Below are 16031 nucleotides of genomic sequence, written 5' to 3' on the forward strand. Positions count from 1 at the left end.
TATTTTCATTGAAAAAAATAGAACTATTTCGTAAGTGAGGAGACACAAAAATTGCAGAAGATTGAAATGAATTTATTTTCTGTGTGCAACATGAAAATTTTTCATTTAAAGCAAAATAATCTGCTAGAAACCTTAAGTCTGCCCCTGAACTTTTCTCCCATTGTTAGTACAATCGTAACTTTTTAGATCATAAAAGGAAGTCTGTAGAAACAAAATCCACAAGATGACATCTCACAGAAATGGCTCCACTAGGGTTTCACACTTCCTCCTTAATTGTTTTGTCAAGTCTCCCAACTGGCAGCTCTGGCTGTCCATGCCCCTCAGCATCCTTTTTCTTCTGGCCATGGGGGCCAATGCCACCCTCCTGATCACCATCCGGCTGGAGGCCTCTCTGAATGAGCCCATGTACTACCTGCTCAGCCTCCTCTCCCTGCTGGACATGGCGCTGTGCCTCACCATCATCCCCAAGGTCCCGGCCATATTCTGGTTTGACCTCAGGTCCATCAGCTTTGTTGCCAGTTTTGTTCAGATGTATATCATGAATTGCTTTCTTACCATGGAGTCCTGCACATTCATGGTTATGGCCTACAACCACTATGTGGCCATCTGCCATCCACTGAGATACCCATCCATCATCACTGAGCAATTTATAGCCAAGGTGGCCATTTTTATCTTAGCCAGAAATGCACTTCTAACTATGTCTGTTTCCATCCTCTCTGCTTGACTCCATTATTATGGGAGAAATGTCATTGAGAACTGCATCTGTGCCAATATGTCTGTCTCCAGACTCTCCTGTGATGACGTCACTATCAATCATCTCCTCCAATTTGCTGGAGACTGGACTCTGCTGGGATCTGACCTCATCCTCATCTTCCTCTCCTACACCCTCATACTAAGGGCTGTTCTGAGACTCAAGGCAGAAGGATCTGTTGTAAAGACCTTAAGCACATGTGGCTCCCACTTTATCCTGATCCTCTTCTTCAGCACCATTCTCCTGGTCTTTGTCCTCACCCATGTGGCAAAGAAGAAAGCATCCCCTGATTGCCAGTGTTGCTCAATGTCCTCCATCATGTCATCCCTGCAGCCCTCAACCCCATTGTCTATGGGGTGCAAACCCAAGAGATCAAGCAAGGAATCCAGACGTTACTGAAGAAAGGATGGTAATTAGGACAACTGGATCTCTGCATTCCTAAAATAGGAATCAGTTAATAAATCAACTAATAAATTAGTTGATGGGAAATTTGGTTGAAATCCATAGCTCACAGACATAAGTTCAAGCAGAGAATAAATTTAATTCTGAAACAATTTTCTTGACTTTATTCACTTTTTCAAACTTCAGTGCTTCCCCCCAAAAGTCTGGCATTTCTGGGACTTTTTAATTTTTTTTTTCAAATCTTTGCTATTGTTTTATCTAAAATGTGAGAACTCTGGAGGATGAATTCTATACTGGAGAAATAAATCCCAGTTAATATTGAACTTACTATTTCAGTACATGTAATCTTTTATTATTTATTTTTTAATGTATTTATTTTAATTGGAGGATAACTACAATATTGTGATAGTTTTTGCCATACATCAATATGTATCAGCCGTAGGTATACATGTGTCCCCTCCACCCTGAAAACCCCTCCCTCCTCCCTCCCCACCCTACTCCTCTAGGTTGTCACAGAGCACTGGCTTTGGGTACCCTGCTTCATGTACATGTAATTTTTAATATGTAATTGTGGACATAAATATCCTTGCATGTAGCATATTATTATTACTATTTTTGTTATTATTAGCTCAGCTGCATAATGCAATTGTGAAAAGTTCACATTATTTTAAATGTCAGTCCTGAATGATGAAAAGTAGCTGGACTCCATAAATAAATCTCTCTCACTTACCTCTAGATTGGCCAATAAATTTCTTCTCCACCTACTCTTTATCAAGAAAACTTGTGTCTTATTATCAGATCCAACCCTTGAAAGGAAAGATCTCTTGCAAGAATTGCTCACATTTGAGGAAATGGAACTTACTAGGTTTAGGAGAAGGGGTATCACATAACTCTTCTTCCTCAATGTCTTCACCCCATTGTCTGCACTTCAAGCTTCACCTTTGAAATTCACAATGACTCAGTTTGTGGTATGTATTTAGGGTACATACATAGTTAGGCTCTGTTTTAGGATACTAATATATCACCATATCATAAGTTGTTCCAGTAATGACACTAAAATATACTAGGCTCATTATTAACTGAAGAAATATTTTCTAATTAACTGCTATAGTACAGTAACTTTGTTACAGCCCAAGGATACAAAGATGCACAGGACAAATTTGCAGTCATCGAGGAACTCATGTGCTGTTCAAATGGAATTAAAGCAATCTGGATCCTATAATGTTGAAGGAATGTTGTCTTTTACATAGAAGGAAGTAGAAAGGAGATGCAAATAAGTACAGTAAGCTACTTGAAGAAAGAGCCTGTGCCTGTCTTAGCAGTTCTGCATTCTAGACCTTACACAATGAGATAGGCTAAGACATGGTCCCTTTCCTGGAGTGCTTCCACATGCACCTGGACAAATATCTTCTTGAGCAACAGAATACAAAGAAACTATAAGGGACTAGAAATGCAGACACAGTTGGGACCACCATGAACAGTAAGATACAAAAGAAAGCACAACTAATATTTCTCAGGTGTCAGGAGCAAAAGCAAGGCACTGGGCGTGATCCTTGCAAACAGCACCATCAAGGGGGTGAGCAGATCACCCAAACCAACACTCTGGCCTGACCCCTGGACTTACCTCTATTCTCACTTCGTTTAAGGGACTAGTTTGCCCCTATCAGGGAGCTGAGCAAGGAAACCTGTTACTCCTTTTCACTCCCTCATGCTGCAGCACGAGTTCCAGTAAAGTTTTGTTTTGCATAAATTTCTTGTCTTACCTCTTATCAATTTCCATTGATTAGAGTGTAGGAACCCAGGTCAGTAGCACAACCACAAATAACGTGTGTGATTGGAAACCAATCAGCAGCCTCACTGAGTTTCAGTGTCCTCATCTGTTACATAAAGACAGTGAACTGGTTATTTCAAAATACATTTCTAGTTCTAGTCTATGAAACCATGCCCTGCTTTAAGACAGGCATCACTCATCTTATCCAGTCTCTTTTCTTCACTTTTTCCCCTTCAAGCTACTGGCATGGACCTTCATACACACCCTCAGGACAGTTGAAAGGAAATGGGAAATTAAAACATCGTATCAAGGGTAACTTCCAAATACCACCACGTATGATTTTGTTCAAATCATAAGGTCAAATGATCAGGCCAAAACCCAAGATCATTTATATATTCACATCATTTACAGGTCCCAGCCTACATTCATCTGCTCAGAGAAGCTTATGGCTTTCTCTATTGGAAGGACTCCATGTATGTTTACTTCTTGGTCTAAAAGCCAGGAGACCCTAAGAAACAAAGAGCGTTTTCCTCTGAAAGCCCAAGTCATACTATGTAAATCTTTATCTTTTCTTTAGGAGTGACATGTTCCCAAGATTACCAACACAGGAAAATATCAATTTGATTCAGGGAAAGTCCTACTCAATCCAAAATTATGGGTTTCTGCTTTCTGATCCCAAAATAAAAATGCTTAAATTCCACTATCAGTACTGTTCCCAAAGTCTGGACCATTTAGCTTGAGGTAAAATATTAGATGAATTGCTGATCAATTTAAGGTATAGTTTTCCATACTTTGTCAATTTCTTGACTCCTCCATCCAGTGATGCAAAGAAATGAATCTTGAATTTTTTCTTTGGTTTCATGACTTTTGAACTTCTATTAGTAACTATTTGAAAATGAAAATGTGTTTGTATCAGCCTAAGTTGGGCTTCCCAGGTAGCTCAGTAGTAAAGAACTGGCCTGCCAATGCAGGAGGCACAAGAGAAATGGGTTCAATCCCTGTTTTGGGAAGATTCCCTGGAGAAGGAAATGGCAACTCACTATAGTATTTTTGCCTGGAAAATTCCATAGACAAAGGAGCCTAGTGGGCTACAGTCCATAGGGTCACAAAGAGCTGGACATGACTGAGCATAACAAACAATAATAAACAAAAATTTCAGGTGCTATTAGGTTCAAATTCCATTTTTACAATACACTATTATATAAACGAGTATGACTAACTAAAGTCTCACTCTTACAAACTTTACTATTTCAGAAGAAGGTTTCAATTCAACATGTTTTTAACTATCAATGAGAAGAGTTCTCAAAAGAAAAAGGGGATCTACTTCTAAAGCAAATTCAATTAACAGCTATTATGAAATAAATAATGCTTGCAAAGTCTAACTGATTTTTTCCCAACATCTTCCCACTGATGGTCTAAAAATTTATGAGATTTTATGACTCACATCAACTTAAAGTAAACACAGACTTTCCAATAAAATTGCAGACTGAAACTTAGATGAAATGGATTCACAGAACTGAAGAATTTACCACAGGCTATATCTACCAAAACAGAGTTTTAAATTTTTTTTGTTTTATTTAAAACTCTGCTTTATTTTGCCTACTTACAGATTATTTTAATGTGGGGAAAGAAATTCTGTATAGCTTAAGAAATGTATGCCCACTTTCTATGTGAAAAACACAACAGAGTAAGAATGGCTATATCCCATTCAAAATACATAATATGAATTAAGATTCTTTTTCCAATCACTGATGTGAAACTCAGGAAAGTGGATAGGAAAAGTTAGCTAATTAGACAAAGAAAAGTTTACTCTCAAAAAATGCCCATAATAATAAATGATGTTTCTGTCATTTGTTTTTACTTTACCACAAATAGAAAAGGAAGCCAGGGAATCAGGCTTCTTTGTGCTAAAATAATGAGAGAAGATAGAATATTAGAAAATAGAGTGAAAAGACTAAAATGGAGGAAGTCTTTTGTATTAGCATTATGTATATCAGACATGCCCAAATCCTGCAGTGACAGCCCTGAGGCTGAAGATAAGCTGTAAATAGATCCAGGAAATAGTTATTCCTAATTAGTTTTTATTGGTGAATAAGATAGCCTAGCCTGGTGGGCTGCTGTCTATGCCGTCACACAGAGTCGGACACGACTGAAGTGACTTAGCAGCAGCAACATTAGGATAAGCAATGGAGAAGGAAATGGCAACCCAGTCCAGTGTTCTTGCCTGGAGAATCCCAGGGACCAGGGAGCCTCCTGGGCTTCCGTCTATGGGGTCGCACAGAGTTGGACACAACTGAAGGAACTTAGCAACAGCAAGCAATAGTTGATTATGTTTAAAGGCAATTCTCATAAAGGAAACATGCATTTTTATCTTGTTTAAATCTTGCTTCATCAGATTTTCATAATCTTATACATGGGTATCTGAAATTGGCTGATTTTAGTTTTTGAAAAACTTTTTTAAAGAACTTGTAAGAGAAATAGAATGTTTTATAATCTAATGTTTGGAAAAAAACACAAATAGGAAATGAGGTCCTTTGAACCTTAGAACAAATATCCAGATAATGTTAAAATGAAGGCTATATTGGCAATTTTAACATTACTAATAATTTAAAAGTCTTCCCCTATACTGATATATGTATCAAATGGATATCTTAGAGCATCAGTCCCTAACCTTTTTGGCACCAGGAACTAGTTTTGTGGAAGACAATTTTTCCATGGACTAAGGGATGGGAGATGGTTTCAGAATGATTTAGGTACATTATATTTATTTTGCACTTTACTTGTATTATATTTATATCAGCTCCACCTCAGATGATCAGCCATTGGATCCTGGAGGTTGGGGACCCCTGTCTTAGAGGACATGCCAACTGACACTGGAGATTGATCTAAGTATATGTTTCAGAATGTTTCCAGGACATGACAGTGACCATACACACCAAATTTTGAGACCAATTGTTCCTTTATCTATTTATTCAACACATGAAATATTGTCAGATATATCAGGATCTAGGATTTGAGGATAGGGTCATGAGCAAAAGAGACTTAAATCTAAATATATTTACAGGGAAATTAAAGAAATAAATAAATTCAGAAAATGATAAGTGCTATAAAGAAAAAAGGTAATACAACGTGTTAGCATGTTCCAAGAGAAGTATGCTACTTTGGATGTAATTATTAAGGAAGTACTCCCTGTATAGGTGGTTTTTTAATTGAGATTATGAACGTTGAAAAGTTCATCATTTGAACATAAGGAGAATACTGTTCCAGTCAGTTGGAGCAATTAGTACAGAGTACTAAGCAAAGAAAAAGCAGAAGTCTAAGAAGTAGTGGAAGTCCTACGGAAGGATACCGGAGAAGGCAATGGCACCCCACTTCAGTACTCTTGCCTGGAAAATCCCATGGATGGAGGAGCCTGGTAGGCTGTAGTCCATGGGGTCGTGAAGAGTCAGACACGACTGAGCGACTTCCCTTTCACTTTTCACTTTCATGCACTGGAGAAGGAAATGGCAACCCACTCCAGTGTTCTTGCCTGGAGAATCCCAGGGATGGGGGAGCCTGGTGGGCTTCCGTCTATGGGGTCGCACAGAATCTGACACGACTGAAGCGACTTAGCAGCAGCAGCAGCAGCAGGGAGGGATACAGTCACAGGGAGGATAAGGCAGAGGTAACAGGGAAGATCTGATGGCAAATAGCAGAACCTCTGGTTCCAAACAAACAAAGGAAGATTGGCTATGAGAAGGTGACTATCATTGTAGGCCTGTCAGAATACTGGAGATCTTTTCAAAAGTAGAGTCATTTGGAGGAATTTGTATGGAAATATAGTTCAATGTTTAAAGCCAAACTTCTGATAGCATATGTAAAAAAAAAAAAGCTCTGCCACTGATGACAATTCTACTTTTCCCATTATTCTTGCAAAAAAAACTTTGGTGCCACCCTTTGCTCCTCTCAATCTTTTATAACCTCCATAAGAACTCTCAGCAAATCTTGTGACCCATAACTTCAATTTTCACTCACCACCTTAGTTCAAATCATTATCATTTCCTACCTGGATTATTGAAGTAAAGTCCTCATTGGTTTTTCCAGTCCTACCCATACTCCTCATGTTCTATTTGAAGCATAGTTCCATCCCTGCTCTGGTAATTACATGTGAAGGCATTTGGAATGTAAAGACTGAGTAGTATGTAAAGGCACTAAATACTTATTTAATGAATGAGTAATTGAGACATCACAATGGCAAGGGGTCAGAATGAAGAAAATAATGGATACCAAAACATATATTCAATGAGGGTTTCAGGACAGGGTTACTGAGAGTAAATATTGTGATAGTGGTTGAGGAAGGTTTAAATAAAAGATAAGGGTAGAAGCACAGATGTTACATGGTGTTCCTTGTGGTATTCAGTTGAAACCATCACTGACACACTCAAATTTCCATAATCCTTGATCTTTGACTCACATCTCTCAGCACTGGTACTTGAATAGCTTGATAATCCCTTGCTTGATTTCCTGGGTTCGTACTCCATAAACAATGGGGTTCAGTGCTGGTGGGATGAGATGGTGCAAGACATTGAGAAGAATGGGTACCTCTGGGGACACTTTTTTCCCTGCCTTATTTGTGAAGATGAAGACTAGCAGCAATGTATAGAAGAAAAGTATAAGAATGAGATGGGAACCACAAGTACTCAAGGCCTTGGTGGATGCATCTCCTGACTGCAAATGCATAACAGCACTCAAGATGAAGCAGTAGGATAGCAAGATAAGGACCAGATCAGAACCCAGTAGGCACCAAACACTCACAAATTGGTAGAGCTTATTTACGTGAATATCTCCACAGGAGAGCTTTGCTACAGAAATGTTGGCACAGATACAGTTTTCCACTACATTGCTGGCACAGTAATTGAGTCTCGCAGCCAGAATTGGTGTAGGCAACATAGCCAGCAAATTGCGGAAGATGATGAAGATGGCCGCATTGATGACAAACTGTTCCGTGATGATGGATGGATAGCGCAGTGGGTGGCAGATGGCCACGTAGCGGTCATAAGCCATGACCAGAAAGGTGGAGGATTCCATGGGAAGGAATGTATTCATGATGAACATCTGCAGGAAGCAGCCCATAAAGCTGATGGGTTTCATGTCAAACCAGAAGATGAACAGGACCTGCCAGAATTATTATTTTCAAAAGCAGTGCATTCACTCCCACCCTAGGGTACCTAACCCTTGGATAATCCTTTGATGGCTTCAACCACTCATATCCCCAAACCACAGTCTCATAATCCTAACAGGGACAGTGTCCTAATTTCAAATACCTTCTATGTGCATTCCAACTTCCAGAGCCCGATTTATACACTTTTCAACTATAGATCACACCTTTTTGTTTAAAAAAATTTATTTCTAGTCCGTCTTCTCTTGATCTCTAGAGTTCTTACCCAAACTTCATATGAACACATCTGCTCATCTAAATGTATCACAAGGACATCAAGTCCAATAAGCCCAATACTTATATTTGGACACCCTCCAACCTCTCCTAATAGATAAGAAACATCTTCCAGTTATGCCTCCTACCTCGGTATATGATATAAATATACATCTATTTACATTTTTTAAGTTGTTTTTTTTTACTGTTGATCAGTTTTAAAAGCTTTATTGAACAATAAGTATTGTTACAATATTGCTTCTGTTTTATGTTTTGGTTTCTTGGCCTTAAGGCACGTGGGATGTTAGCTCCCCCAACAGGTATCGAACCCATACCACCTGCACTGGGAGGTGAAGTCTTAAGCACTGGACTGCCAGGGAAGTCCCTAGTTATGTTTTAGAAAGAAAAGTCTTGAGCCCTTGAATATAAGGGTGGGGTGATTCAGAGTCAAGGAGAATCTCCTTAGAAGTAAAGATAAAGTCAAAACTTGGAATATCACTGACTCAGACATTGAGAGAGGGCTTCTCAGTTTGAAAAAAAAATGTGAAACCTTAAAAATCATAGGCATTGAGAATGAGAGAAGACATATCTGGAAGCTGTAATAGACCTAGTATGATACTGTTGGCAACTGATTGAAAATTTTACAGGAGTATTTACATCTGGAAAGCAAGGTAGTGTTAGAGAAAGATGATTGAATACCCGGGAGTAAATCCAGGGAGGGTCTGACCTTAGGGATGACTGTGAGGCAGAGGATGACATCCAGCACAGAAAGGATGGCAAGCAGGTAGTACATGGGCTTGTGCAGAGATGCCTCCTGCCAGATGGCAAGTAATAACAGAAAGTTGGCCCCAAGGGCCAAAACCAGGAGAGGAGCCAGGACTAGAGACAGCCAGTGCTGGGTATCCTGCATTCCTGGAAAGCAGATCATCAGGAATTCAGTCACCTGGGTCCCTGTGTGGTTGAGAGATGACACCATGGCTGGCAGGTAAGCCTGAAACTGACTGAAAGAAAAGAGATATGAATTCAGAGTTTGATTGTTACATTAGTAATCCCCTGACTGATTTATCTGCTTTCATTCTAGGCCATCAAGTTTCTCCATAATTCTATTGACATAAAATCTGTCAAAAATTTAAATTGGATAAAATCACTCTTGTTAAAACATTTTCCTTAGCATTCATAACTTTATGAAGCAAGAATAACTCCCTTCACATGAGTATGCTCCAACTCCACACACATAGACACAGCCCCTTATAGAGCATGCTTTGTTTTGTCTCACCTCTGTGTTTTAGCATGTATCATATCCTTCTCCTAGAATTAACTCTCTTGACCTTAAATAAATAGCTTCTGTTTGCCCCATTCTATCTGTGCCATGAGTTACACCTCTTAGAAATTTAAGAAAAAATATGTTTTTTCTTGTTACTCTTTTTACATACATATATAATTAAATGCTTCTTCCACATCTCCTTGTTCTCTGTGACCCTTAAACATCCTGAGCATGCTACTATTGAACTGTTAATAAAACTTTCTCTTATTCCTTCACATTTCCTATTTGTCTTCCAAAAACTCTGTGTTCCATCTTCCAGCAGTGGAATCTTATCTCTTTATTATAGCACAAAGAAAAATACAATATATCTGGTAACACAATAAGCACTCAATAAGTACTATTCAGATAGGAGACTGATAGATTGCTGAAAGCATCATAACACCTTGCATTCATTTAACTCATTAATACTATCTCCACATCTTGCTCTAACATTAACCACTGGCACTGTTGCTTAACACTCATTAAAAATCTGAACAAAACAAAATGGGTAAATATTTTAGTGCTGAGAGGAAAACGAGAACAATAAATACAAAAGACAGCTGTACAGTGTCTTATTTGCATGAGTCTTTGGTAAGTAACCGCTTAAAACAAACAAACAAATTGTTTATCATTTCCTGAAAAAAGAAGAAAAATTAAAGAAATGAGGTTCTAAGACAAGGGAAGAACTGAGGAATACTTAAACATGCCCCAGAATAAAAGCTCACAGACAGAAGGGTCAATTCCTTTTGAGTATCCTCTTAACCATCCAGGATCCTGCTGGTAAAGTAGTTGCCAGGTTGGGCTTGCTCTCTCCTGAAGCAATAGATGAATTTCGGAGCACACACACACAAAATCTCCCTATCAAGGTTTGGAGATGTTTCTTTTTCTTGACCCTGTACTATGGGCATAACATCAGGACTTTTATCTAGACCAGCGGTTCCTCAATACTAGTGTGCATCAGAATCACCTGGAGAGTTTGTTGATGCACAGGTTGCCTGACACACAGAGGATAGTCTGCAGAGTTGCCAACTTTGTAGGTCCATCTGCAGGGAAGCTCTGCTCAGCTTTAGACATCAAACTGATTGTTTCTCCCATTATCTTTAGACATTTAAGTACAATTCTGGCCAATCTCTAGTCTCCCGATTTGAAAATTATCTTCCTCCCATGGACTCTCTGGGAATTCTCTAGTTTTTTTTTCATGGTTTTATCTCTCTTCCTAGACCTACAGTTCTTAGCCACCTCTCCTGGTGACTCATTAAGGTCATTAGGATCAGGGACAATTTATTTTTTAATTAATTTATTTATTTTAATTGGAGGCTAATTACTTTACAATATTTTGGTGGATTTTGCCATATACTGAGATGAATCAGCCATGGGTGTACATGTGTCCCCCATCCTGAACCCCCCTCCTACCTGCCTCCCCATCCCATCCCTCAGGGTTGTGCCAGTGCACCAGATTTGAGTGCCCTGTTTCATGCATCAAACTTGGACTGGTGATATATTTCACATATGGCAATATACATGTTTCAATTCTATTCTCTCAAATCATCCCACCCTTGCCTTCTCCCACAGAGTCCAAAAGTCTGTTCTTTATATCTGTGTCCCTTTTGCTGTCTTGCATATAGGATCATCATTACCATCTTTCAAAATTCCATATATGTGCATTAATATACTGAACTGGTGTTTTTCTTTCTGACTTACTTCACTCTGTATAATCGGCTCCAGTTTCATCCACCTCATTAGAACTGATTCAAACGAGTTCTTTTTAATAGCTGAGTAATATTCCATTGTGTACATGTACCACACTTGCTTATCCATTCTTCTGCCAATGGACATCTAGGTTGTTTCCATGTCTTAGCTTTTGTAAACAGTTCTGCAATGAACATTGGCATACATGTGTCTCTTTCAATTCTGGTTTCCTCGATGTGTATGCTCAGCAGTGGGATTGATGGGTCATATGGCAGTTCTATTTCCAGTCTTTTTAGGAATCTCCACACTGTTCTCCATAGTGGCTGTACTAGTTTTCATTCCCACCAACAGTGTAAGAGGGTTTCCTTTTCTCCACACCCTGTCCAGAATTTATTGTTTGTAGAATTTTGATAGCATCATTCTGACTGGCTTCAGATGTTACCTCATTGTGGTTTTGATTTTCATTTCTCTGATAATGAGTAATGTTGAGTAACTTTTCATGTGTTTGTTAGTCATTTGTATGTCTTCTTTGGAGAAATGTCTGTTTAGTTATTTGGTCCGTTTTTTAAATGGGTCGTTTATTTTTCTGGTATTGAGCTGCTTGTATATTTTTGAGATTAATTCTTTGTCAGTTGCTTCATTTGCTATTATTTTCTCCCATTCTGAAGGCTGTCTTTTCACCTTGCTTATAGTTTCCTTCATTGTGCAAAACTTTTTAAGTTTAATTAGGTCCCATTTGTTTATTTTTGCTTTTATTTCCACTACTCTGGGAGGTGGGTCATAGAAAATCCTGCTGTGATTTAAGTCAGAGAGTGTTTTGCCTATGTTTTCCTCTAGGAGTTTTATAGTTTCTGGTCTTACACGTAGATCTTTAATTCATTTTGAGTTTATTTTTGTATTTGTTGCTAGAAAGTGTTTTAGTTTCATTCTTTTACAGGTGGTTGACCAGTTTTCCCAGCACCACTTGTTAATGATATTGTCTTTTCTCCATTGTATATTCTTGCCTCCTTTATCAAAGATAAGGTGTCCATAGGTGTACATATTTATCTCTGAGATTTCTATTTTGTTCCATTGATCTATACTTCTGTCTTTGTGCCAGTACCATATGGTCTTGATGACTGTAGCTTTGTAGTATAGCCTGAAGTCAGGTAGGTTGATTCCTCCAGTTCCATTCTTCTTTCTCAAGATTGCTTTGGTTGTTGAAGGGTTTTCGTGTTTCCACACAAATTGTGAAATTATTTGTTCTAGTTCTGTGAAAAATACTGTTGGTAGCTTGATAGGGATTGCATTGAATCTATGGATTGCTTTGGGTAGTATACTCATTTTCACTATATTGATTCTTCCCATCCATTAACATGGTATATTTCTCCATCTATTTGTGTCATCTTTGATTTCTTTCATAGTGTTTTATAGTTTTTTATATATAGGCATTTTGTTTCTTTAGATAGATTTATCCCTAAGGACAGAAAATTAGCAAGGAAACACAAACTTTGAATGATACAATGGACCAGTTAGACCTAATTGATACCTATCTTTTTTCTTCATGGCAGTTGGCACAAATTCAGACACTTACAATATGCCTGTAATAAGTCAGGGACTACTCTCTAGTCAGACTCCCAGTCCAAACTTCCATGAGCTCAGTTGACCCACACTTTAATATGCTCATGCTCTTCTGATATCAGTGATCTTCAGGGTCTTCACATACTAACAGCTGCAGCTATAATAACATTCTCTGAAGTAAACAGTAAGTACAGTTGAGGACCAAACTGCAAGTATCACTTATGCTTGGCTTTCCAATGTACTGTTTCCAAAAATTCTTACAGAGAAAGTCTGTGCCAAATAATAGTAACAGTTTAATAACCCAGCTGCTTTCAGACAATGTGTGATGCCTCCACTTGGCCTCCTACTCTGGCTTTGCCCAGATGAAGATGCTGTGTCTATAACAGTCACTGTTGTGCAGCTGGAAACATGAAGAGTTGGTTTAAGAATACTGCTCCCTTGGGTTCCTGCCTCCCTGCAAATACACATACACTTTCAGTATAAAAAGAGAGAATTTTGCATTTAAACTCAGATGAAATGAGAAATCAGTGACCAGCTTACATTTTCTCTTGAGATGTCTGAGAGTTATATAAACTGAGATATTATTGGTGATGGAAAGAAGTATCACTCAGAGACTTGGAAGATGTATTTAAGAGATCCTTTAAAAAAAACAAATGTCATTAGATAAGAAATGACTTCCTCTTACACATTAGCTGCATTCTATAAAAACTATTTTTTAATGAGTACTTTATGATGATTTATTTTACTATTGAGTGAAAGTATTAGTGGCTCAGTCATGTCCAACTCTTGGCAACCCCATGGACTGCCAGGCTCCTCTGTCCATGTAATTCTCCAAGCAAGAATACTGGAGTGGGTAGCCATGCCCTCTTCCAGGGAATCTTCCCAGAGACCTAACCCAGGTCTTCTGCATTGAAAGCAGATTGTTTACCATCTGAGCCATGAGGGAAACCATTAATTTTTAGTTATTAAATTTTATAAATATCTTTTTTAATTTATTTATGTTTTAATTTAAGGATAATTTCTTTACAGAATTTTATTGTTTTCTGTCAAACCTCAACATGAATCAGCCATAGGTATACATATATCCCCTCCCTCTTGAAACTAGAAATATCTTTACACAGGAAAATATATGTCACTTAAGTGAAAACAAATATATGGATAAATAGAAACTTTCTATTCTCTAGTTTCACAAAATTTCACCCCAAAAATGAAACAGCAATAGTAAGGTGAATAATTGTAGGGATGTGTAGTAAATCTGTAAGCACACATAGAAGGACATATTCTGAAAATAATGAGCTGGGAGCTACTGGAATAGTGGTCATATAGGAGAGCACTTGAGAAGCTTTGTACTTGGGTTAGAATTAGTTTTGGGAATTGTGAAACAGAGAAGAGAGAGCAGTTGAAAGCTATTGTTTTGATGAAAGACAATACCATGGAAGTAAATTATTTAATAATTGTTTAAAGAATGACTAACTTCATCATGGACTTCCCAGGAGGCTCAGTGGTAAAAGAACACCCCTGCCAATGCAGGAGACACAGCAAATGTGGGTTTGATCCCTGGGTGGGAAGTATCCCTGGGAGTAGGAAATGGCAACCCACTCCAGTATTCTTGCCTATAAATTTTCATGGACAGAGAAGCCTTGCAGGCTATAGTCCACAGAGTTGCAATGAGTTGGACATCACTGAGCACACAACTTCATCATAGACCAGCTATACTAGAGGATACCCTCAAATGATTCGTAAAATAACATATACTGCTGCTGCTGCTAAGTCACTTCAGTCATGTCTGACTCTGTGCGACCTCATAGATGGCAGCCGACCAGGCTCCCCTGTCCCTGGGATTCTCCAGGCAAGAATACTGGAGTAGGTTGCCATTTCCTTCTCCAATGCATTCATGCATGCTAAGTCACTTCAGTCATGTCCAACTCTGTGCGACCCTATGGAAAGCAGCCCACCAGGCTCGCTTGTCCATGGGATTCTCCAGGCAAGAATACTGGAGTGCCCCAAAAGGGGTATGGTCACAAAAAGGAGCGAATTAATCCTAGGAATACTGACCAAAATCTGAGTCTCCACTATTTTTAGGGTGATCATGGAAGGAATTGCAAAGAGTAAAATCCACTTATCTTTGTTCAGTTAATCCACTAATTTGTAAGTCTGAATTCTATGGGAAGACAAGGTAGCACCAGGACAGGATATAAGAATTGACACAACAAGGCTGAAAGTAGAATGAGAAAGTCAATTTAACTGTATATTTAAGATAAGCAGGTCTAATCACACTAGGACCACAGCCTTGTCTAATTCAATGAAACTAAGCCATGCCCTGTGGGGCCACCCAAGACGGGTGGGTCATGGTGGAGAGGTCTGACAGACTGTGGTCCACTGGAGAAGGGAATGGCAAACCACTTCATTATTCTTGCCTTGAGAACCCCATGAACAGTATGAAAAGGCAAAATGATAAGATACTGAAAGAGGAACTCCCCAGGTCAGTAGGTGCCCAAGATGCTACTGTAGATCAGTGGAGAAATAACTCCAGAAAGAATGAAGGGATGGAGCCAAAACAAAAACAATACCCAGTTGTGGGTTTGACTGGTGATAGAAGCAAGGTCTGATGCTGTAAAGAGCAATGTTGCATAGGAACCTGGAATGTTAGGTCCATGAATCAAGGCAAATTGGAAGGGGTCAAACAGGAGATGGCAAGAGTGAACATCGACATTCTAGGAAACAGCTAACTAAAATGGACTGGAATGGGTGAATTTAACTCAGTTGACCATTATATCTACTACTGCGGGCAGGAATCTCTCAGAAGAAATGGAGTAGCCATCATGGTCAACAAAAGAGTTCGAAATGCAGTACTTGGATGCAATCTCAAAAACGACAGAATGATCTCTGTTGGTTTCCAGGCAAACCATTCAATATCACAGTAATCCAAGTCTATGCCCCAACCAGTAACGCTGAAGAAGCTGAAGTTGAATGGTTCTATGAAGACTTACAAGACCTTTTAGAGCTAACACCCAAAAAAGATGTCTTTTTCATTATAGCGGACTGGAATGCAAAAGTAGGAAGTCAAGAAACACCTGGAGTAACAGGCAAATTTGGCCGTGGAATACGGAATGAAGCAGGGCAAAGGCAAATAGAGTTTTGCCAA

The 16031-nt window shown here is 38.8% G+C and overlaps 1 protein-coding gene and 1 pseudogene across 1 annotated transcript; one reads left to right on the forward strand and one right to left on the reverse strand.

Annotated features, from left to right (window-relative positions):
* Positions 1-223: 223 nt before the first annotated feature.
* Positions 224-1164, forward strand: LOC104983704 (annotated as a pseudogene).
* Positions 1165-7382: 6218 nt separating this feature from the next.
* Positions 7383-9310, reverse strand: LOC104983706 (olfactory receptor 56A4-like). Its single transcript, XM_010833221.1, has 2 exons — positions 9062-9310; positions 7383-8078 (listed from the first exon to the last, which is right to left on the reverse strand). The coding sequence occupies exons 1-2, from the start codon at positions 9308-9310 to the stop codon at positions 7383-7385; spliced, it is 945 nt and encodes a 314-aa protein (XP_010831523.1).
* Positions 9311-16031: the final 6721 nt, after the last annotated feature.

The sequence above is a fragment of the Bison bison genome, unplaced genomic scaffold (assembly GCF_000754665.1).
Source record: "Bison bison bison isolate TAMUID 2011002044 unplaced genomic scaffold, Bison_UMD1.0 scf7180017863251, whole genome shotgun sequence".
In the NCBI taxonomy this organism is placed as follows: domain Eukaryota; kingdom Metazoa; phylum Chordata; class Mammalia; order Artiodactyla; family Bovidae; genus Bison; species Bison bison.